The following is a 24,757-nucleotide window of genomic DNA, read 5'->3' as shown; positions in this document are numbered from 1 at the left end:
TGTGATGAAAAGATCGGCGTCGTCTCACGTTAGCCTCGCACAGGTGCCTCCTCTGCCTGCACATCAGATTATTGCCATAACCAGAGATGGAGAAACTGATCCAGATTAACAGATAGACAGAGGGGGACAGGTATAAGGCATGGACGGATAGAGACAGACGGAGAGAGCGAAGGGGAGAAAGGTAAAAAAGCGGAAGAATCAATCAGTATCATTTTCTTTGGTGGGCTTTAAGTCTTTCCTAAGATCAGAATGCCCTTATGACCTCTGCATACCTCAGAATGCTAAAGACACACACAAACAAAAAGGGGTGTTATTGTAGACTAACTCCACTTATACAATTTGCAACAGCTCAAAGGATTATCACATTTAGCCCAGTATCTACAAATCAAGTTTACGTATACAACTGCGCAAAGTACTTTCTATTATCATACTGTTGTACTGCAGATAAGAGGATAGACCAGGAGCATTTGGAGTATTCATGCAGGGTTGTGTGTTTAAGGTCAGTCTACTCGAGCTGTGAAAACAATTAATACTGATGACCTAATCCCCCTGTGTATTTCAAACTACACTTTCTGTATTTATAGATGTATCTATAGATATATATATTCATTCATATATTTTTTCATATTCCTTAACATGACTTTAAAAAGGATCATGGGCATTATAGGTTGGGGCAGATAGTTAGGCATGCAAACTACATTGCCTTCATGAATTTGTTGGTGATGTGTAGCTATTGCTTTTCCATGCAGGTTTAATTCTAGGTTCTTCATCAAATCCTGTATCTTAAGTTGGTAACTGATCAGCTGTTGTTGGGCTTCTTAGGTTTGATGGAACATATTTGGTAAAAGGAAGTGCTTAACAATTTCACTGGAGTCTTTAACATGTAGTCTATGGCAGACAGTCTTTATCGTGGTAGTCTATTTCAGACTTTAACACACTTGGAAATGGCAGTGATTAAATGATTGAGAAAATTAATTGAACTCAGGCACAGCTAATCCCTCAGTTTACAGAGAAAAGCAACAAAAGTGATGAGAGTGGGCAGCAAGAGGAAAAGCATCATCCAATAAAGAAATTTAGAGAAATTAATTATGATTAAATTAAGAAAAAAACTGGAGAAGTCTGCATCTCCATCCAGCTTTAGAGTGGATGTATTTTCATACTGGTCTAAATACTCTAGTATGAGCCCCCCCTCACTTATATGACCAAAATCATGTTTGGTGAGGACACAGCAACCTTCACCTTTGACCATCAAATTTAAATCCGTTTCTCCTCTAGTTAAAGTGGAGGTTTCTGTGAGATTTAAAGAAAATCCCTCCAGGTGCTCCTGATATATCAGGTTAACAAAAATAGGATGGACGCTAGGTCACAGTGGCATCTGTCCTTTGACCACCAAAATCGAATCCGTTCATTTTTGACTCCAAGTTAACATTTGTGCCAAATCGATCGGAACGAAGGATGGAAGGACGGACGGAATTTCGTGCAGACTTTTAAGGAGTTTAATAAGACATTAAGGGTATTATGTCATAATGACTATGTTTTTCTGGAGTTTTCTGGAGCCAAAACTACAGTCACTGTTCGTTCGGTGACCTTAAGCTTTAACCTGTGATGATTAACGTCTAACCAGTTCAGTTATAGGTATTTTGTCAGAATTAGCCCACAAATTCTTACGGTATCACCACAAACTGTGAGGTTCACTGTTGGTCTTCCTCTCTGTTGCGCTGCTGGGAAGAGGAACGACCGGCACTCCTCCCCATTCAAACAGCAGGATCACAAATATAGAGCAAACAAACTGCTCTTTGTCCGCAGCACAAACCATTAGTTCGGGTAAGGTCAAAGTTGATTTGATTTTCTGCTTAGTTCTCATTAAACAGCTATTGCATTATTTAATTTCCCACAATCAAGTTAAAGGAGTTATCAGTATATGTCCACCAAAGGCTTTTGAACCGTGGCTTGCAAATTTAGACCACAAATGCACTTCATGTTGGTCAGGCAGAGGAGGACCTTCGTCTTTGGTGTCATGTTAGGCTGAAAAGATCAGAAGAGCTGCATTGAAATATTCTGACCTGCACTGTCCAGTTCCAGAAAACCTGAGTTCTGTTGAATCTTAATAAACAATGTTTTCTTTAAATCTCAAACCTTTATGTAAACACTGAAATCGCTCATTATTCACTACTGATTGTAATCCAGTTATTTCCAACCAGAGATTACAGGGAGTACTATGGCAGTTTCTGGGGAATACATGTAAACATTTGAGCTCAGTTAACTTCAAAACTTGGATGACACCCGACACATACACCACTGTAATGCATAGCTATGGAAAATACACTTTTAACCAGATCCACACCGACACTAAACGGGTTCCTCCCTGGCCCTTGTCTGGTCACTTCCACCATTATGGTGAAAATCTTGTTCAGTAGCTTTTGCGTACAAAAATCTATTTATCCAATCTAATTATCCTATTATCATGAATGGGATAGACTGTGGAAATGAATTGCCCTTTTTAATTAAGTATTCTGAATGTGACACAGCTGTCAGGCCCAAGGGCACTTTGGCACACAGAATGGAGGAGATGGGGATTGAACCACCAACCTTCTGTTTAGCGGGCAACCCGCTCTACTGAGCCACAGCCGCCCCTTAAGTTAGAGACTTTAGTCTAAACAGTGTGCTAACAGTAATGGATAAATAGTTGCAACTTTGTCCAAATGTCATGTCCTGTAATGCAAATACCCTAGTGAACCTAAATGACCCAAAATGCATTAGAATTGATGATAACTAAATGAGTATGACTACATTAGTGACGAGGTACATTTAAACAACTTCCGCAGTTACCATATTCACAACTATACAGTAAATAATTCACTTTATATAGAATAGTGATTTATGAACAAAGTAGATTCCCTCAGCTGATAAAATGCCAAGAGAGGTTTGTGGGCAACAGGCAACTGGCAGACAGGAAACGATCTTATTCTATATATACACGTGGGTTAAGAACATGGACTTCAGCCAACACAGTCAAATGAAACCCCGGTTGAGTGCTATCTCCAGACATCAGTAACAAGAGCATCTATTAATCCACTAGTTACATGGTGTTGTCTAATATTTTATATTGACTTAAAATGTTAGAGTCTAACTACATCAGTCTGTAATGGGTTACGCAGAACGGCACTAAAGAGCTTGGAAAAAGAAATTCCCAGTTTTTTCTTTTCCTGCAGTCGCTGGTTTTGGTTGAGAATCTCTGTTCCTCTGTAGCAGTTTGACATTATTTGGTATTGATCTTTGATTTAGTTTTGCTAACACTTGCCATATTGTACAACCGTGTATTAGAATGATTACTTGTAAAAAAAAAAGAGAATTATTAAATCAGCAAACAGGGGTTGTATTCAAGAAAAAAACGAGATTAAAGTAAGACATTAATGTGAAGAAACGTGAATATTCTGGGATCAAAGAGATGAGAAAAAGGTTCGATATTATTTCAGATTTATATTAAATAAATTACAAATTTATGAGGCAAACATACAGAAAATTGTGGTGTCATTTTTTAGGCAAGGAACCATATCGCTTCACGTTGGTTGGATCTACCTCATCGCCCCGCCAACACCGCCGCCTGCCGTGTCGTCTGTTGTGCCCGCAATGGACGACCTAATCAAATTATACTTTGCAATCAGATTTAGCAATAAGGAAATACCCGTGATTTTAGCCCAGAATCACCATATTATCATAATCATCCGGACTTTGAAGAAACATTTATTTCCATGAATTGGGCCCATTCAAAAGAAAACCATGGCACTGTTTTGGATGAAGTGAGAGCTGCATCATCACCGGATGCCGCCATGTTGCACCGCCTCACTGGCAAGTGCTCCTCTTCATACTGGCTTTGATGGGACAAATACCAATGTCTTGCTGCACTGGCAGGCTGGTGGATTGTCCCTGCCAGTGTCTCTGTATGGCTTTCATTTAGGGTGCACATGAGATTCTGTGTGTGTTCTGGCACTGGGCTCGCCGGCCAATCGCAAACCAAGCTGACAAAGGTTCATACACAATTGCAAAGTGAAAAGGATGTGGTTTCTTGGGGGGTAAAAAATAATACTAATATCTCAGGATTAAAATGAGGCACCATATACGTTGGTCCATGTTGCATCCACTAACAAGGCGGAGGCCGGGGTTTAAGACCTATACTGCAGCCAGCCACCTGGGGGCGAGTGAGATGTTTTGGCTTCACTTTTTAGGGAGAAGTCATGTCATCCATCTTTATCTATAGTCTGTGTGGCTAAGACAGCGGTTGGCCAGTGTATGTTTAAAAACAAAGCTGTTTAATGGAAACTTAGCATCTAAATGAATCAGTATTAATGTATTGAAGTTGTTACGGCTTCTACCTGTGCTACAACATCACCTGGACAGAAATCGTGAAAGGGAATAAAGCATTACGTGATTCTGCGTGAACTAGAACACACTCACTGATTCAGGCAGCCTACTGTACATACAGCATCCCAAGCTGACAACTAAGAATATACACAAGGAGCTAACCTCTATTAGTGCTCATGTCCCTCTGAAGCACAGTGTGCATACTTGCATGTATCGCCCAGGTTTCCCTGTGAATAGGCTCCTTTTCATTGCTTGTAAAGAATAATGTGCCTTAACTGATTTAGCGGCAGAAATTGTATTATTCCATTTTGACTAATCACATCTCCTCTGCACTGACGGAGAGGCCAGGCCGCACTGCATCCTCCTCTTTTTCTTCTTTCTCCTCCATCTCTACTCAGCTTTCTGGACTCTTACAGTGGACTGAAGCCGTTAATGTAGTTTTTGTTAGTAAGAATAAATACATAAATAGGGGAATTTGAATGTATTAATATGCTCTACAGTACTTATTTAGGTTTACCATAACTATATAGTCCAAATTACTCAGAAATACATTTTTATAACACTATCCTCTGCCAATATGGTAATTAACTGTTGTTTTCATCTGCGTTTGATTTTGTGTGTTTGTTTGTCTGTTAATGAGCAGGATTACACAAAAAAGACTTGATGCATTTCCATGAAACTTGGTGGCAGGACGCGGTATGGGTCAGGAAGAAGCCATTAAACTGTGGTGCAGATCCGGATCAAGAGGCAGATCCAGGAATTTATTTTTCACTTTTTCCAATAAGAAATAAAATAATTAATGGATATTGATGGGAAAAAAATGCAGGCATGCTAAGGGGACAGATTTGTATGAATGTGAGAAAACTTATCCAAATAAAAAATCTGTATCTAGTGAATTTAAATGTAGTTTCGTAAGGGGACTGTTGGGCCTTGGTGGAGGATTGCACTCTAAATTTTTAATTTAGAAGTTGATGAGTATCGAAGTAGGTGAATTTTAGTGTATTTATTCATCTTCATTACACATTTAGTTTTATAACATTTATACTAACATTTAACCCTAACCTTTTAGCACTTACATTACTTAGATTAATACTCTCAGCAGAATAAACCTTTCTAATCAATAACAAACGTTTCTGAGCGTTATATCACTTGTCGACATTTCATTAGCAACATTATATTATATTAGCTATAAAATCACATGAAATAACAAAGAAACTGTTGCCCGTCAAACTGCTATGTCTCTTCTTCATAGTGTTTGTATTTCTACAAACAGAAACACACCTATTCAGGCCATAATCACATGTTTACAATATAATATCATGTAAAATCTCGATTAGGCTTCACACCCAATGTGGTTTCTTTGTGTGTGTGTGTTAAATGTTAAAAGTTGTTTCTTACAAGGTGTCTTTACTTTAAGTCTGAATTTTAATTATTTTCACCCCGCTGTCGAGGCAGGCCATTTTCATAAATTCAATATTTCATCAAGGTAACAAGCGCACACGCGTGCATACACACCCTCTCACACACGGTTTCACATGTAATCCAGTTAAAATGGCTGTAATATTTAATTCATATGAGAATCATTAAAAGTGCAGTGGTGCCGTGTCCATTATGCATTCCTTTTCTAGCAGGATAAAACAGTCCTCAGATGTGGGAGCTGCACTTTGAAGTGTTGTCTCAGAAGCAGGCCAACTCTTACAGGAAGTCCCTGATGTTTAAAACATGCAGCGCAGGGGGACTAACAAAGGTGAGCACTTTTGGCTTGCACCGCGAGTTGCGAGCCCAAAAATGGCCAGCCAGGAATTTCAATGCGATGCGCACAGCGGCCATCAAATAAACAAGACGTAGACAAATATACACGTGGGTAATGGCGAGAGAGTTGTGAGGGCTCAAAAAAACTGTGTTGTGTGGACAGACGGCTTCATACACACTCACACAGAGACACAACAGACATGAAGAACAGCTGAGCGTGAGTCCCCGGAACGTAAATATTGCTCCACTCACACAGCTGACGGACACTACAGGATATTAACTTGTTTGCTTATCATGGGAACTTCAATTTTTACAAGAGACTGATTTAAATATAGCTTCAAGACGGCCATTATCCACGTAATGTAATCATCCGCCATCACACACATGTGGGACAAACTGCAATTTTAACAGCTGAGCGGAGATGTTAGCTTACTGTGCGTTACAGTGTTCAAATAAAACTTGATTCTTTCAAAACATAATCAGCACTGGTCTTATTTAACTGAATCATTCAGATTCAATTTGTCTTATTACATTCAATGTCCTCAAATTAAGCCCTGATTCTTTTCTTTATCAAAGTGTATCAAAGGATATAACCATCGGTCACTGTTTGTAATAATCACTGAGTCAGCAGCAAGTATTAACTGCCCCAGTTCACTCCTTAAACTAGTTGACATAGGGCAGGTAAATGCAATTAAACCAATGGTAGGTTAAAATAAACTTAAACGTATTCTGTGCTAGCATTATTAGCTGTAATGCCAAAATTTAAACAAGGAGCAATAAAATTAAATGAATAGTTGCCCGGATATTGTTTGACAGAGTTTTCTCAAACACATAGATTTTTCTCTCCATGTAACAGCTGTGGTACTTACAGTCATCTTATGTGGTCGTTTCTTAATATTATACATTTTTGGTATTATCTACGTAATCTTAATTTCCCCATGTGGATGAATAAAGTATCTATCCATCTATCTATCCATCCATCCATGTGTTAAGAGGGACCTCTACTCTATGGCGGACACGGGTGTTTGTCGGATGCGGCTCCGGTTGGCAGTGATGGAAATGAGACAATCGGGTGAACACAGTAACTTGGGAGCACAGTGAGATGATGGAGCGCCTCAATCTGCTGCATGCTTGTGACGTGGGCCGTGACGTAAACAGATTTTAAGTTGATGACTGTTTTAGTTGATTTTCCTTTATTTATGACTGCTGGGATGTGAAGAGAATCTCAACAAACAAGATGTTTCAGAAACAACTTACAAACCTTACCTTTAAACGTGGGTCTTTGAGCTATATCCCCTTATATTGGAAATTAAAAAATACAGAGAGATTTGTCTGCTGACTGTGGAAGAATTTTAAGACTGCATGTTCTTGGCTTCAGATTTTGTTGTTTAGTTTTGTTATCTGTAGCCTGGGATGACTTGCAGTGACCCTACTCAATTTTGCTGTGTCCAGGATTTCCAAGTGGGAAGTCCTGCACCGGCCTCTGCTGTGGCCCGACAGTGGCTGGGACACAGCGGTACCACGTTTGCGTGAGTCTAGATCTGTCCGTTTTAGCATATTTGCACACATCCACAGATTGCAGTTTTCTATGTCTCCCCAGTCGAAGCCGTGTCTGCGGTGTGGAGGTTTAAAAAAGCCTTCCAAGGGGAAGTGGGTGTCATGTAGATAACCTGGGAGAATGTGCTGAGCGCGGCTGGATGTTCTGCAGGCAGGAAAGTGCAGTGATCCACAAGCAGGAACTCACATTCTGTCAAGTTATTGCACCCCTACACACACACTCACCAACCCCCCTAACTGCCATCTGTATTTCTGCCTCTGTCAGGCCTTTCTCTGACCAAAAAGCACACACATGTACTGACACAGACACACACACACAGGAAATGGCCCGTGCGGCTCCCAAATAAGCTGATGTGTCATGCCTTCCTTTCCGATATTTCTGCAAAAGCTCAGGAAGGAGGCTGCAGAACCTCTCTTCTCCTTCTTCCTCTTCTTCTCCCCCTGTCTCGTTTGAGAGCTACAGCTGTAGCCGTGACAGCTCTTGTTCCTCTGCAAAAAAACACTCTTCAGCTCCTGCGGTGGGAGACGCTGTCGCTCTGGGGAGCCATGAGTCGCTGCTGTGTGGTCAAAGTCATCACTATGACAGAGATCCAACTGCTACAGGTAGGGGGGAGCGACTCCACTATCGGCCGGGGAAATCAGGACAAGATCAGATATAGAAAAGAATGCTTGTGTTTGTTTGCATGCAAGAGGGTCCGCCTGCGCTTTATAGTGGCCATGCACTTACAACCAGAATAACTGAATATCCACTGTGTAATGCAGATTTTGCGTTCAGTTTGCTATCCCAGTCTTATCTCCCCTCACATTTCACAATCTAGGGTGTGTGATTTTCGGCTATTTACTGGTTAGCAGGCTCAGCAAAACCACAGTTCATCTTATCACCTCAGTTTCAAGATGGGGAGAAAAGATAGTCAATCATGGCTCCATGCATCCTGTAACTGTGTCAGTGTGTTGGGAAGAAATCGCAGCGTTTTTGGAGAAACGGTTTAAAATCTCCTACTTCGGTTATGTCCACAATTTGTACAGCTATACTTAATGTCACCAACACCCACTGTTTCATAAACTGTTGGATTTTTCTGAAGTGAAAGGAGAACTTGGGCAAGACTGAAACTGAGTTAGGCAACAGCATGTCGGTGAAGAAGAAGAAACACCTGTGAGTGTGTCTGTTCTCATGGATTTGTGAGCGCAGCAATTCAGCCCGAACTAGAGAAATGCACTTTGCGCTTTGAGCTCAGAGGTAAATGACAACACTATTATATCTATCTCACAAACAGAGGCTGGAGAAACCATGCTTTGAAGGCATACATAAACTGGACTCTGGAACGAGACATGTGTTTCTGTAATCCAGGGTTGTGTTTTTATTTTTGAGTGGAGGATACGTATTTATATTGTTATGGTAAGATATGTATGCATTTTCCTCTTTTGGGGCAAAGAGCACTTATGATATTCTGTATACTGTAGTTGCAGTCGTTGTGTGAAATCATATGTCTAGGTTTCTATTCTGGAAAAACGAGAGCACTTGTTTGGATTTGTTTAAGCTGCAGTATTCTTGTGTGGTTAAAGCCATTCTTAGGTGCTGAGATAATGTAAGTAAATGTGTGTATGTGTATGTGTATGTGTGTGTGTATTTGTGTATGTTTACAGTCACATTATGTACATTTATAAATTTTGAGGAGTAGACATGTTTTCGAGTTAAGTTCAAGTCAGGGTTTTCGTTAAGGAGACGTGTGTGTGTGTTTGTGTGTGTGTGTGTGTGTGTGTGTGTGTGTGTGTGTGTGGGGGTCCTCTTCAATTGGTCAAGGTTAGGGACAAGGTTTATTGTTAGACTGTCGACAATGAATGGAAAGTGCTAATAAGGATAGCTGTCTAAAACTGTGTGTGTGTGTGTGTGTGTGTGTGTGTGTGTGTGTGTGTGTGTGTGTGTGTGTGTGTGGTGGGGGGGGGGTGGCTCTGACATCTTTATTTTACTGATTGAAACATCTGTAATGAGGATAATGAAGTTAGGGAGATGCAGCTGATCTCTTAAGTTTTTAACTTGATGCAGGAAGTACAAAAACCGAACTGGACAAATAATCATTTTGTACACTCAATCGTTTGAAGAAACCGCGGTTACATAAGCTGAAGGGTTACTTAAACATTTTGTACATTTGCAGAAATATCAGGAGCTGTCTAGAAGCCCTCGTAGCGACGCTTTGATATCGGTAGGTTGGGTGATTTGGCCTACATACCCAAAGGTTTGCATGTCAGGAATAACTGTGCAAATTAAAAGTGAACCTGTGACCTCTCCTCTGCCAGAAACCTCAGACACTGCCTCAATTGTAGTAGCAGGTGCTTGTAGCCATTTTGAGAAAGAGGAAAAAAAAGTGAAGCGTCTGAAACTTCAGAATAGTCACAACAATCTGGAACTTGAGCCCCGATTGATTCGATTCTTATCTCATTCCTGTCCCCATGAGTATGGCGGGCATTGATAATTTTCAGCATGTCCCCTTCACACATGCACAGGGCTGCCATTGTCGGAGTTGGCCTTGGTGACTGAAGCACCATTACCTCTCAAATCTAATCAGATCCCCTTAAGTGGATAACAAGCGTGTCTCCGGCATTTACAGTAGTGAGAAAGCTGAAGTGAAACCAGGACAATCTGCTGTCACACAAAGCAGATGTGGTGTGTAGCTGGCTAGCATCCCTCCTGCTCTCCGTAGTGGAAAAAAATGTTGATTGGCTAACAACTGGCATCTTGTTTGGCCTGGGGAAGGCAGATAAGAGCTCCCAGTCACAACTGACAAGTTGAGTATTGTGACGAGCCTCCTCTTACTTAGGTGGACGAATGGTGAATGTGGCCCGTCTGTGCTGCTGACGAGAGGAATTTAATGCTGAGGTTCAGTATGGAGCCTAAAGTTGGCCCCTGTGGTTTAAACAGTGTTGAGCTCAAATACTGAGAAAAACTGTGATTGATGCTAAAAGTCTGAAAACACAATGAGCTACATCCTCATCATTTCATCAGCATGTTATCACCACCACCAGTATCACGTCTTCCTTTGCACCTTATTCATTTAATCCCTCATTCTCATATTGTAAGTGTGGATTGGATTTCTACCGCAACTTGTGTATTTTGCTTTCTTTTTCGGTGTAATTTTTACCTTGTATTTTATGGTATTTTGATAAACCTGGCTGCTATGACAATTTAATCTCCCTCCATGATCTGTCTGTCTGTCTATCTATCTGTCTGTCTGTATGTGTGTCTGTCTTTCTGTCAATTCCAAACATTCATCCCGACTCATACGTAACTTTGGAGAGACGCAACGACACATTCTACGTTTTCAAATTAAACATGATAACGACGCAGGGGTTTGGCTGCTGTGGCCTCACTTGATCTAGCATGACCAGAAGCTAATGGTGGCTAATGTTGGCTGATTTGAGATGACATGAGCTTGTTTTAAAAAGCGTTGTGCTCGTTGACGTTTGATTCAGAAAAAACCTTTAATGATGCCAATAGTGTAAAAACATGACCCACACTATGCGAGCATGTTACTTCTGAATTCCAGCATTTCCTCTGGAGAGACTTTGTAACTCTTGAGAGAAGAAATTACACGTTCTCCCGCTGAAAACTAAACAAGGTGGATTAATTGGATTCATCCAGGACAGAGTCACTTGATCCGGCAAGACCAGAAGCTTATGTTGGCTAATTTTAGGTAAATACAGATTAAGGTAAATTTAGCTGCATCATGGACATTACTCAATGAGTCTGCTGACTTTATAGTTGCTGTAAGACATGCACTGAACTCTGGACCTTTTGGGGAAAGTAGAACTCAAATGTCTGAGTCAGTTGCTCCTGAAACTTTTCCTGCCAGTAAAAATGTCCAGAAAATGTCTGAGTGAGCCAATATGAGAATACAGCAGGACAATGTCCAGAGAAAAAACTCTTAAACAAATTATGCAAATATCGCAGGATGTAAAGGAGGTGCCCTACACATAGAAGACGTCAAGTTGGAAAGACAACTGATTCAAGATCTTTAAGGGCCGATCTGTAAACAAAAATGCATGATTTCTGCAGCCACTCCCGGCTTGAATGTCCTGAGAGATTTTCCCGTCTCGGACAATCTCCTGCTGTGTTCTTCTTCTCTGGAAAGTGCCCAGACTCAATTTTACGCAAGCTGATATCTGAAAAAACGGGTGATGACTCTCCCCAGTAGCTTCTGTGGCCGTAGTTCAACCAAAGTTACAAAGATGATCTGTTTTTAAGGTTCGGTAACATGCTTAAATGTGACACCATGATTACATGAGCAGTATAAGGATTTAATATCTAATTTCCCTCAGTTACTTAATATCACTGTCCACAGATTGTGCTACTAAACCCTGTATTGTTGCTCATCTGATTTTCTGTTACTTCCAATTGACCAGCTGAGCTCAATCATATTCCCCCCAAAAATTCAATTTAGTGAATACGAAAAAATTAAAGTCTTGACAAGCCCCAGGAGCAAATTATTATCACCAGTGAACAGCACACTTTTAAGATTAAGTTAAGAAAATCTGGATAATATACCCAGACATGATTAAAATCATAAAATCAATGCATACATTAGTTGCATTATTATTATTATTAACATCATTATTATTATTATTACTATTACGTTCTCCTAAAAATACTTTACAGGACATAAACCAATAAAGCAAGTTATAACACAGCTTCTTTGTGAGCTCCAGACAAATTGGACATTTTTAGGTGAGATGCTCCGTCTGTAAATAGTCCCAAACTTAGAGTATGAAAGACCCCAAAATAGCTTAATTGCTCTTATTGTTTTGGAAGCTGATAATACAAAACTGTCTGCATTGAAACCGATGAATGAATGAAAAGGCACGGTTAAAAATGGCATTAGAGGAGTTATTTAAAACCCCCACTGGGGAACAAGGGTCAATTGTGCTGCCACAACCCCTGGAGCAAGCCAGCAGAGGACTATGGGAGCTGACCGCTGATTGGCCGGCGAGGCAGAAAAGGGCGGTCCCGATGAATTAGTGATAGTCGCTAAAGGCAGATATCCTGCAGTGATCAAACCCTGGGTGATCTGACAGTCCAGTGTTTGAAGTGATTATCATGCTACGCAACATAAAAGCTTACCCCCAGCTTTGGGCCTAATTAGTTCACTTAGGGCCCTTATAAGACATTGGTAGGGGGACTGGAAAGGACAGACACTCACTGAGAAGGCAGCAGATTAGCAGGACGGCAGCAGCAGCAGCAGCAGCAGATCTGGATGCCTAAAGTTGACCTGCTGCCACATCAAAACAAACTGAAGATTATCTGCTTTTTCTGAGAATGCCACACTTAACTGACTGCAGTTACTTCACAATGCGGGACGCGACCAGAGCTTCAAATGTAAGACCATTGGAATTCAGATTGTCGTGAATCAACTTGTAACATTTATATGTTTATTATAACATTTCCTTGTCGTGTGTTGTCATGTTGTCTGATGTAAAGTTTGCGCGGCTCTCGTTACTGGTTTGATAGTGGCTGAATGCATGAGTATGTGCTGCTGCATTTTAAGAGAATATGTAAGTTCTAACTTTTAACCTATATCTGTTGACATTTCCAGTCAGACGCTTGAGAAACTATCTTTAGAATGGGTCATTCCCATAAAAACCTTGCTACGGTTATGTTATGAGAAACATGACTCAGTTTAAGGAGTGTTAAATACAGGGAGTGACTACTAATGGGAAATTGTGACGCTCAACAATGTGCGCTTGATGAAATCTATTTTTCGTAAGTCGACAGCAACTGCAAACAACCCCTGTGCTCTTATGCTCTTACTATAGTCTGTGAAAAACAATCTCCCTCCGACTGAACTACTTTTCAATGAAGCCGACAAAGTAAAAACCATGTGTGATTTAATTTTGCCGCAGGTACAGAGCCACCTCGAGAGCTCCAAGTTCCACCTCCACCAGAGCCAGAACCAGCAGGTCAAGCAGTACCTGACGCTGGGCTCCAAGCTGGCCTCGTCGGCCGGGCAGGGCCACGCCATCCCTCACCCGCACGGCCCCGGCCAGCCACTGGCCACCATGCCGATCATGAGGAACGGGAACATGCCCTCGCTCAGCGACGGCAGCAACCCCACCAGCCCCGTCACCTTGCTCACCATGGCCAGTCACGACAGCGAGGTGAGTCAAACGGAATTAAACTGCGGTTGAATTTATGGAACTGAAATTTAGAAAAACTCTGAATGTGCCTAGTGGTGACTGGAAAAGCGTGAAATTTGAAACCACAAAAAAATTGAACCACAGACCGGATTAAATGTTTCATAATATTTGTAGGTTACGCAACATTTTAGAAACACTTTCCTGTCAACCGTCCATATTCCTGTCAAACTAATTAATTGTTACTCAGGAGAATTGTTACAGTCCCTCTGAATTCTTTGAAATTAAGAGAGATGAGTTATGGCTGACACTTTGCTGGGATGCAGAAAATAAATTCACATGCACCGATGACTGTGTGTAACTGTAAAAAGTTTGAATCTCTACAATGCTCTAGCAGCTCCGACTAATCATCCAAACAAAGTGATGCCATTATTGATCCCCCCCCTCTCTCTGATGTGCTCATCAATAACTTCAGACATACAGTCTCTGATGAGAGTACCCATTCAAAGGAGGAAACTAGTTTGATAGCACATGCATGTTTCTCCCCTGCCAACGCCTCCAAATAGTTGTGAGAACACGGCAGCGGAGAACTTTAAGTTATTGGATTAGTCTTTAGCGGAGAACTTTAAGTTATTGGATTAGTCTTTCGACACTGCTGCCCCCCCCTCCCCTCCTCGTTGTTTTCTTCTTGTGTCTATATTGGTTTGAATGTTTTGAGATTTCAAAAGCACAGACTTGGACAGTATTGAAAATTCAGTATTCAGTATTGAAATGACTTGTTTTCTTTTAGTTTCCAATGGATGAAGTTATTGATGACCTAATTAGTCTTGAATCCGGGTTCAATGACGGGGGCTTGGATTGCATGGAGTCAAACCTCTTAATGCAGAACAATGTAAGTATGAAACACTATTATTCTAGCACTGTTTTAAAATGCCACACACTATGTTCTGAAGGTCTTTTATATTGATTTCTGCAGCACAGCCCTCGCTTGTTAACCTGCTGTGCACGTGTATTTGCAGCAGGGTTTATGTCAACTTTAATGTCGTCATGAACGACTTCTGAATTGGAAAGTTGAGGTTCCTCCAACCAGACGTTTAGGCGCAGGATTGACTCGCTTGGGAAAAGTGGGACCTCTCTCAGTTTGAGGACGGCTTAAGTCTGAAGATGAGTGAAAGTTCATTGGGGCTTAGCAACATTTCTCACATCGCTCGAGAAGTTTAACAATAAAGATTCCATTTAAAAGAAGGACAAGGAGCTAAATCTAATGTCACTGTCTTACTTAACGTCAATTCTTTGCTAGAACAGAACTGGCACCACAGCACACTTAACAGATTCTTACTCGGAGAGAAGGAATTCTAAAACTGTTGGGCAAAAATCTTGGACAAGGCGTCCATTTGGTCAGTGAACACAGCAACACCTGTAGCACATAGAGTTAGTTGGATGGGAACACTGGGAATCTGGTCTAATTCCTCAAATACAGAGGGACAGACAAAGAATGATACACAGAGATGAAGCCAAACAAGATACCGCAGCAGAGCCGGAATGAGAGGGGCTGAGGAAGAGATAAGACAATGGTGGGGGTGGGGGCAGTAGGGAGTTAGGAGTGGGAGTTTCTGAGGCGTTGGATTGGGTTAATGCACACACTCCCCACGGGCTGGTTCAGAAATGATACCATGCTTAAACGGATCAATTCATCCTAATTAGTCATACAGTACGATGCATCAAGCCGTTTCGCCGTGTCAACACATCCGGCAGGGCAGGCGGGAGAGGGATTGAAGTGATTACAGTGGGAGTAGTGGGGGGAAATGTTGCAATCTTTCATTTTGATAAGCACTTCTGTCCCCTCCTCCTCCTCCTCTTCCCTCCCTTTTCGATGAGATAATGAAAAAAAGAAGGAAAACCAAACCAACTGGAGATAGTTGAAATGTCTGCAGTTTCCTCCTGTTTTGTTTCCTCTCGCTCTCCGCTCCTTCCCATCTCTTGACTTGGCACGCAGCCTTATCACATTCACCAGTCCGGGAGTTGGATGTGACACACACACACACACATCGCGGGCAACATTGGCTGCGAGGATCCTTGAATCCGTGCTGACCTCTGTAGCGTTTTTTCTTTCCCATAAATACACAAATGCGGATTAGACACACATGTGTATCAGCACGCTATATGTTGACATTCACCCTCCCTCTCCTCCCTCTGTCCGTGAAAAGGCGTCATTATAGCAGAACCGATCCATTCTTTTCCCAGACGAGCAGACACCCGTAGCAAAACAGTTTTTCCTCTGTTCGGGCAGTTGACCTGCGTAGCCTCCTCATCTAACGGGATGCTATTTTCAACACAGAGGACATGTTTCATGTCGATTTCAAGCCGAGGGGTTTTGGAAATGGTGGCACTAGCGGATCAAGACACTGCCTAGTTATACCAATGTAGGAAAGCACTAATACTGAATTGGAGGTCAGGAGTAAAGGCCAATATATACTTTTGAGTATAAGGGATGCCATAGGTATATAGAGTACCCTACAAAATACTCTATGGACCCCTTATATATGTCCCTGCGAATAATTTGGCAAAGCAAATTTTTTTTACACTTGGACTAAGTTATGTGAAAGAACAACATAAGAGAAATGCCTTTAAAAGATATTAGATGTGTATTGAAATATTTTCTCCCTGTTAACACTGAATACCCATATCGGGACTATTTAATGGATGAATCTGGAAACCTTATACGGATGCACTGGCAGTGGGCCCTCATCTGAGAGCCTCTGCCCCATCCTCTCGACGTGCACCTCCCTGGAAATGTAGTTTACACTTTGCAACAACTGTGATTGACGCACTTAGAACGTGGCGGCAATTCATTAACAAAGCGCTGGGTTTGCCTTGTCCTGCTGTGGCGGACATGCGGGTAGAATACGGCTCCCGGCAGGAGGGCCGCAGCCGAGGCCTTGGGGGGGGGGCGACCGTCATGTCTGCAAGGCTCTGCACTTGCCCCGTGTCACTTTTCTTGTAAATGCCAAACAAAGCCACACAGCAGCTATAAACAACTGTGTTGTGTTGTGGCTGTCCTCAAGGTGTGAATGGGATCAGCGCTGAGGAGCGTGTGAAATGTAAATGTCTGTTTTCCCCTGTGACTGACCCACGCTGCCTCTTTTCTCTCCCCCTCCCCTCTCTCCTCCCCTCGCAGGTGTCCCTCAGTAGCAGCATGCTGGACGTCTATGGGGGTGAACCAGGTATGAACGCCCCTAATGGTGGAATGAGCCCCACATCTAACCCCACAAAGCTCACTGTTAAAAGGGAATACACAGGTATGCACCCTAGCACTGATCAAACCACTAACCAATTAATGACTCATCACGAGCTCACGCTGCTGCAAAAATCACACAAGTTATGGTTGGAAAAGTTCCAAACCTTGAGGGTTTAGGTAGCAGAACAGAGCGTACCTGCGTCGGCTATAAATGGCAACACATTGTGTGCGTTTGTTCCTGCTAAAAATCGAGTCCAATTACGCGTGTCAGGCAAATATGTAAGCTGATTTGTGTCCAGTGTTTGACAAACACTGCCCTGCTTGTCATTGCTTCCGTTAATAGGCTGCAGAAATGTGTGGACTTTTCGTCACAGTGCGAAAACAGAGGGCCCTTTAAGACATTTCTTATTAATGTCATGCATCAAGCAAAGGCGTCTAATTGATTTAGGAAATCGAAAAGGATGCCTGAAGAACCCTTCGCTCTCAACCGGCAAATAAGTAAATTGCCAACTGGTTCTGAGTGTGGGCGGAGAGGACAATGGGCTGTTACACAGTCTAAATTGTCCTGATTGAATCAACAGAGACAAATTGGGAAATCCAATCTCAGGTCCCCAATTATGTAATTTGGAAGAATGCGAATACAAATATGGATGCACTGACAATTTGGGCCCTCGCCGGGAGAGATTAGGGAACTGTCTTAATTGCGGAGTAAGTAGTTTAAAAGTGGCCACCATTTTTTATTTTCCACAAAGAGCTTCAGACAAACTGGACGGGATAAATTGGGCTCTTTCAGTGTGTGTGTGTGTGTAAAGGAGGTCAAACTGTGGTGTGGGCCAACTGCACAGAAACTCCACTCTCAGGCTTGACCCCGGCACCGAACTGTCTCGACACAACTGGCTGTGCCTCTCGTGACTGGAGGTTTCACGGCATTTTGTGTCTTTCAAATGCTAAATTAGTGTGCGTTGCTAATCACTTCGTTCCCCTCTCTGATTTTTTTTTTTTTCCAGAACTTGACACAAGGGTGATGGCCAAAGAGCGACAGAAGAAAGACAACCACAATTTGAGTGAGTGTCCCCCCCGCCGCCTTTCAACTCCAACGAAGTTTATGGTCTGGCGATGACTTATCGCCGGCCTCAAGGGCGTATTTGTTTTATCTTTGGTCGAGACGTTCCTTTGTCAGATGGCCAAAACAATGTGCGCACTTGTTTTCTGAAGACACACAAAGAGCCCGACTCTGCAGAAAGTTGACTGTGCATGTGTTTGCTGATATTATTGAATCTGGACTACACTTGTATCATTAGTCTTTTCTGTGATTTTAACTGAAATTTCAAAATGAATAGTCATCTTTTACAAATTGATAAATTTGTCTTTTTGTTATGATAGAGCCACATGCAATGCTCATACTCATCTTTAAACTATATTAAAAATATATTTTTCATTTCGCTTATGTCAAGATCTTGTACTAGAGCTCACCTGAGAGGCTGCAGCTCACCGGTCTGCTTCGTTAGGCAGGATTTTCAGAATAAAATTGTGGCTGACATTGACTACCGAAAAACCTTGACGAGCTTCGGCTAATTCACTTTACAAATTATCTTCATATCCTGATGACCCACATGCAGTAATGACTCTGCTCTTGATCCACTCATAGAAAAGGGAAACAAGGCATGAGGGATTTTTTTTTATCACAAACTATTGAAATTAGAAATGAATTGCAATGGAGACATTTTCAATTCTGTTACACTTGAAACCATTTAAGTACAAATACAGTTTCGGTTCCACGGCTGCTTCTGCCGAGCTGCAGCTGGTCAACAACTGATAATGCAGTTTGAAGTTGAGGGTTTCTATATGAAATTCATATATAATATATTTGAGTGTCCCCTCATATTTTTTTTTCCTTATGCAACGCTCAATCATCATCAATGCTATTCATTTCCATATCAAAGTATATGTAGGTTTAGTGTCATATATATTTTGATATTATATTGTTTATTTTATATAGTTCTTATAATTTATTTATCTTTGTTCTCTGCACCAAAGAGGAGCAGTGTTTTATTAATTTCCTTGTATGCAGCACTCACAATAACAATATAGGCTTTCTGTTTTCCGATTCCTTCACTGTCCAAACCCTAAATCTACACCCATTGAATTTAATAGAGCAGCTGAAGAGGGTTTACTCATCTCTTTCTTTTTTTTTATGTTTCCTTAGTTGAAAGAAGACGAAGATACAACATCAACTACAGGATAAAGGAGTTGGGGACCCTCATACCCAAATCAAACGACCCGTAAGTTGCAAAATCCGAAAATGTATTTACTGTAAGAATATATACTGCTTCTCGTCTTTGTCTCATATCCCTGAAACAACTGCCAAGACGAGAAATTGTCTTTCAGGGGGAAGTGTATTAAAAATCCGAGCACAAAGACACTCAAAATGTCGTTCGCTGAATTCAAATGAGCGCTCAAGCACATTTCAGTCACATAAGGAGGGTGCACTTGAACCTCCATTGTAGTCGGCGCTCTGAGAGCCATACGTCCTCTCGCTGGGTCGCGGCGGTTCAGCTCAAAAGCAATGAACGACGAGGAGAGGGGTCAAATGCAGAAAGGAGGCGGGCCGCGCCGTTCGAATCAAAGTTTGAAGCACAATTGGAAATGCAGAGATGGGAGTGCGGAGGTGAAGAGAAATCCACCGGCCATCTCTCGCAATTGAACTTTGCCTGGAATTTAAATGGAAGGTTACCGTTGTCACGGCGCCATTAACACAGGATAAAGGAGATTATTAGCTGCTGATCAGACCGGTGTCTCACTTGTGTGAAAAAGGACAATTTCACTACAGGTCCCCTTAAAAAAAAGTAATAATATCTGCAAAGGAATGACTTGCACTCTAGCACCTTAACTCCATTTCTCCATCCCCCACCCCCCCCTGTCTTCCTACTTAGCTCATTTTCCCCTCACCTATTTTTACTCAAGGATTAATTTTACCGAACAAGGAGCCACGAGAATGGACTTTCCACATAGCTACTTAACTATTCTATTAAAATTCCCCATTCAGTGTCCCCATGTAATGTCCGAGGATGAATAATTGCTCAATGTAAATCACCATTTCTTATTCATATCATAAAAAAGGGGTAAAAACCTCCACGTTAAAACTTTTTTCCCATTTTTTATACGTGGAGGATATTCTGCCTACATCAGGGTGTTCTGTGTTAAAGGTTATCTTTTTACATTTCTCCTTTCTGCAGGGACATGCGCTGGAACAAAGGCACCATCCTCAAGGCCTCGGTGGAGTACATCAAGTGGCTGCAGAAGGAGCAGCAGCATGCAAGGGAGCTGGAGACCCGGCAGAAGAAGCTGGAGCAGGCCAACAGGAGGCTGCTGCTGAGGATCCAGGTAACAGAACACAACAGAGCGATGGTTGAAACAATATATCACCATGGTGACAAAAGTAGAGCTGATCAGGAAGTTGATCGATTTCTACAGAGAGGCTAAAGACTCCTACTTTTAAGCAAGTTGTCCAAACTCACCACGGTTTTGAAGGTTTATTTGTACGCCCTCACACATAATGCGTCCTTTATTTATATTTTATACTTTCATGGCTATTTAAGCACCAGCTACTTGAAGTTCGTTGCACGTATGAAGATGCGCCAGAAAAGTTCCAGCGTCAGCATCTTAACTTCCAAAATGAAGAGGATGATGACAACATGCGTGCGTTCACCCGGGTGTCACGTTTCCATCCCTGTTGATCAAAGCCACAGCTGATAGAAACATGTGTCCACTGCAGAGTCATTTGACCTGGGAGTGAATGTGGATTGTATTAATTCCCACTGCAGACAAAAGCCAGATGTTATTTAGTTTTCTGACCAGTGGAACATGGGCTTTACAGACCATTACACCAGAGATCAGTTTGGTAAAGACCCCCACCCCGTCTGTGCTAATTACCTGATGAATAAAGACACTGAGCTAATCTCTTTTAGTGGAAATAAAAGCAGCGGGTGTCAGAAATAGATGAGGAGCACTAATCAAAGGGATATCTAATGGTGCATGCTTGCACGGGGCTCGGCGCATGACGCTCGTACACTTGAGCGCAAACACAAATTGTGGTTTATTGGACACAAAGACAAATCTGGAATGATCTCTGAGGATGACAAAAGGGTCCAGGGAACCTTTACGGCCACTGACGATAAAGGGAGAGTTTACAAAGGTCAAACTGGGCTTTGTGATGACACTGATAGGTGATTAGTGCTGAGAGCATACTCTGAGAATGTGTGTGTGTGTGTGTGTGTCTGTGTGAGAGATAATATTGTAACTACAATAAGTGAGCAGGTAATTTTCCAAGAAACACATTAAGTAATGAATTATTTCCCTTCCTTTTTCAGGAGCTTGAGATCCAGGCGCGAGCACACGGTCTCCCAAACATGACCACATCCTTGGGGACAGTCGAACTCTCCTCCCACCTCCTCAAACAGCAGCCGCAGCCACAGCAGGCGTCCCCCCAGGCCCCCCAGGCCCAGCAGCCCCAGCAGCCCCAGCAACCTCAGCAGCCCCAGCAGCCCACACTCTACCAGGACGACCCCAACAGCGACTACCTCCAGAGGATAGCCGCAGTGGCCGGCGTGGCCTCCATCCCCACCGCCAGCGGCCCACAGGACCACATCACCGGCGCTGATGGGTGCACAACGTTCTCCGACCCGCTGTCCCACTTCACAGACTTCTTCAGCTCCACGCTCAAGGATGAGCACCGGCTGGACGAGATCCTCATGGATGACCCGCTGTCGCCGTTCGGCACCGACCCGCTCCTGTCGGCCGGCTCGCCCGGAGCTGCGTCCAAGGACAGTAGTCGCAGGAGCAGCTTCAGCTCTGCCGGAGAGGACGACCTATAATCCCCCCCCTGCAGAACATACTCTCAAGTTATCTCCTTCTGACAACATGGTTGTAATCTCCAGTGTTAAAGGGCAGACGCAGAGCCTGAAAAAGACTGAGTGACGGCTCTGGGCAAACAATACTGACTACCCACAGGGCTGCGAGTCATTTAACTGAGCACTGACACAGCCGGCAGAGCCCCTCAAAGTGCCAGCTGTGTATTAACTGGACTTCCTGTTGAATGGGTGGGTGTTATCGGACCTAAAGCTTGGATTCCCCAAAGCTCAGCGGCACCAAAAGCATCCCCCGGACCCTCTGCTGTACACCCTGCTCTTTTTTAAAGTTACTACAGACTGTATGTTTCTCTGCCTCCCGCATAGAGCAGAAACAGACCCAGAAAAAAAGGGAGACATTTTTGTACATAATGTAAATAATAAAGCCTGTTTTGTACACGGTAACATGCAAAAATAATCACTTAAAAACCTGTGTCCATTTGTAAGGAAAATACTACTTCACAAAAACGACTGTAAACTGTGGCTGTCGGGATTATATTTGTGTAATGTGCCTTATTTGAAATCCCAGTTCTTTCTATGAATAACTGATGTACTCACCACAATGCCTAACATGTCCTCAGTCCTGTCTGTGTCTTATACGTGTTTTTGATAAGTAAGTGTCTATATGCATCTTTTTTAAACCATGTATTCCTTTAATACGTCATGTATGTATATACTATTATTATCTAACATGTTACCTTTTTTTATTCTTACCAGGGGAGGGAAAAATATAATAAACCCCTTTTTTATATACTTGATTTGGGCTTCTCGTTTCTCATCTCAAAGTCTGCATTCACACCAGTGGCGGATCTAAGATTTTTTCTGAATCGGGGGGGGGGGGCATAAATAGGGCCACAATTTACACAACGGGGACAATTATAGGTCCAGTCAGGTGCACATTTATTTAGATTTAGGGTCCAGTCACATGTGCGTAAATATAAAGTGAATATAGAAGTGGTAGGGAGACAAAGGTTTTTAATAGCAACATTCACGTACATGAGACCAGGGCCTTACGCTGGGGCCAGTTCCCCCTTGGACCCACCCCTGAAACTGCCCCTGATGCACACCCAACAAAAAACCCTAAAAACCAAAACTATAACTTCTATATAACTCAGTAGAGCGCATACCTCCACCAAGGCCCAATAGTCCCCCAAAAAAACACATTCTAATTCACTAGATCTGGACTTTTATTTGGCTCAACACTAAATTTCACACTCTCATACATGTCGGGCCCCTGAACATGCCTGATTTACTGAAGTACATATTCGCACCAGTGTTAATCAGAGTTCGAAACGACAACAGGACTGAGAAACGCGAACAAAGCCTGAAAAGTTCTGCTGAGCAAGAAGGTGAAGGAGCCGGTTTATAAGGTGGCTGACTGGCAATGAGTGCCGGAATAGGAGGAGAGAGGAGGGAAATTGGATAATAAAGACAAGTAGAGGAGGAGTAATAATTCTGATGAGCCCACTGTGAGCTGATGAGCTCTTGAGGATGAATCATGGTTATGGGATAAAGAGTTGCCACTAGAGCTGTTGGCGAAGAGCAGAGAAAGTTTCCTTTGAGGTAAGCTGGGCGACGAACATTGAAAAAGTTTACGGGAAAAAGTTTGTTTGCTACTAACTTCTGACTAGAAATGTCTAAAAAAGTGGATCACTCATTCGTCAACATAGTTTTCTAATAGTGACGTCATGTATTAATAATACAACAAACACAATTCCTCCCAAACAGATTCCTCATCAAAGCCTCCCTGAATTAATGCTTCACAGTGTTATTAGCGTGTTTCTCTGTAATGGAATCGACAAGTTCCTCATCCGCATCTTCTCCTCTGCCGCAAATAAGCCCGAGCCGATCAATCACAGAGCGAGTAAAAACCACTCACAGCTACAAAGTGGTGAGTGATGTTTGTGGGTAATTGGCCAAAGCAGCTATGGAAGGTAAATATAGATTTTCATTACGCTAAAAATAAAGAAAAAAATAAAAAATACATGGAGAGTATCTAAAGAAAGAGTCTGCAGATTGAGCGAGATTTCAAAAGGCTCCGTTTACATTTTGATTTTCAGAGATTTTCTTTCTTCTCGTTTTATTTAAACTTGAGAAAAATATACAAATCCAATTAGTGTCATGCAGGATTTGATTAAAAACAAAGTCAGGGGTAGGATACTATGAATGAATACAATTATAATACAACACAATATACAAAAATAATTGTATTATTTATCTATCTATTTATTTAATTCATTAATTACAAATGACCCCTGCTCTTGTAATTATTTGGCTGCTCGTAATCCTGTTTTTAACCTATTATTTTTTATTCTTATTGTTGGTGTATTGTTGTTTTTACATATGAGTTACTGGATACAAAAAATTGGAATAGAACAGAATAGAAAGCAAGCAGTGCAAGCAAATTTGTTTAAAATCAGACTAAATACTTAAAAATTTAAGAGAAGAAAATAAATGTCAATGATGTCAATTTATACAAGAGGACGATAATATGAATGAATACGCTTTAAAAAAAAGAATAGAATGTAATAGAAAGCAGTACAAGAAAATTTGAGATGCTACTTCTGAAAACAGTGCATATTTATACAAATCTAGTTCAAAATCCGACAAAAGAAACAACCAAAAAATGTGAGACTAATCAATACCAATAATAGAGTGTGTATACCTATTAGGTTTTGCACAGACTGAAGACAATGATGTCAATATATATAAAAGTAGGATATCATGAATGAATATGCTTCTTTAGAATAGAATATAATATTATTGTCACTGTCCATGAGAAAGCAGTAGAATGAAAATTAGAGGTGCTAGTTCTAAA

General features: G+C 41.8%; 1 protein-coding gene across 2 annotated transcripts in view; it reads left to right on the top strand.

The window, feature by feature from the left end:
- tfec (transcription factor EC) overlaps positions 1-22,661 on the top strand; it is a 35,977-nt gene extending 13,316 nt beyond the window's left edge. Inside the window, exons 1-8 of one of the 2 annotated variants that reach the window (XM_035147466.1) lie at positions 8,141-8,274; positions 13,564-13,818; positions 14,585-14,686; positions 16,973-17,018; positions 18,040-18,096; positions 19,239-19,314; positions 20,269-20,416; positions 21,403-22,661. In XM_035147466.1, coding sequence (XP_035003357.1) covers positions 8,218-8,274; positions 13,564-13,818; positions 14,585-14,686; positions 16,973-17,018; positions 18,040-18,096; positions 19,239-19,314; positions 20,269-20,416; positions 21,403-21,906 — 1,245 coding nt within the window. In that variant the 5' untranslated portion in view covers positions 8,141-8,217 and the 3' untranslated portion in view covers positions 21,907-22,661. Of the gene's footprint in view, positions 1-8,140; positions 8,275-13,563; positions 13,819-14,584; positions 14,687-16,972; positions 17,019-18,039; positions 18,097-19,238; positions 19,315-20,268; positions 20,417-21,402 lie in introns of those variants that run through there. The other variant, XM_035147464.2, reaches the window with a different exon arrangement.
- Positions 22,662-24,757: the final 2,096 nt, after the last annotated feature.

The sequence above is a fragment of the Hippoglossus stenolepis genome, chromosome 22 (genome assembly GCF_022539355.2).
Source record: "Hippoglossus stenolepis isolate QCI-W04-F060 chromosome 22, HSTE1.2, whole genome shotgun sequence".
Classification (NCBI taxonomy): Eukaryota; Metazoa; Chordata; class Actinopteri; order Pleuronectiformes; family Pleuronectidae; genus Hippoglossus; species Hippoglossus stenolepis.
Note: the sequence above shows the minus strand (reverse complement) of the source record. Positions and strands in the feature narration are given on the sequence as shown.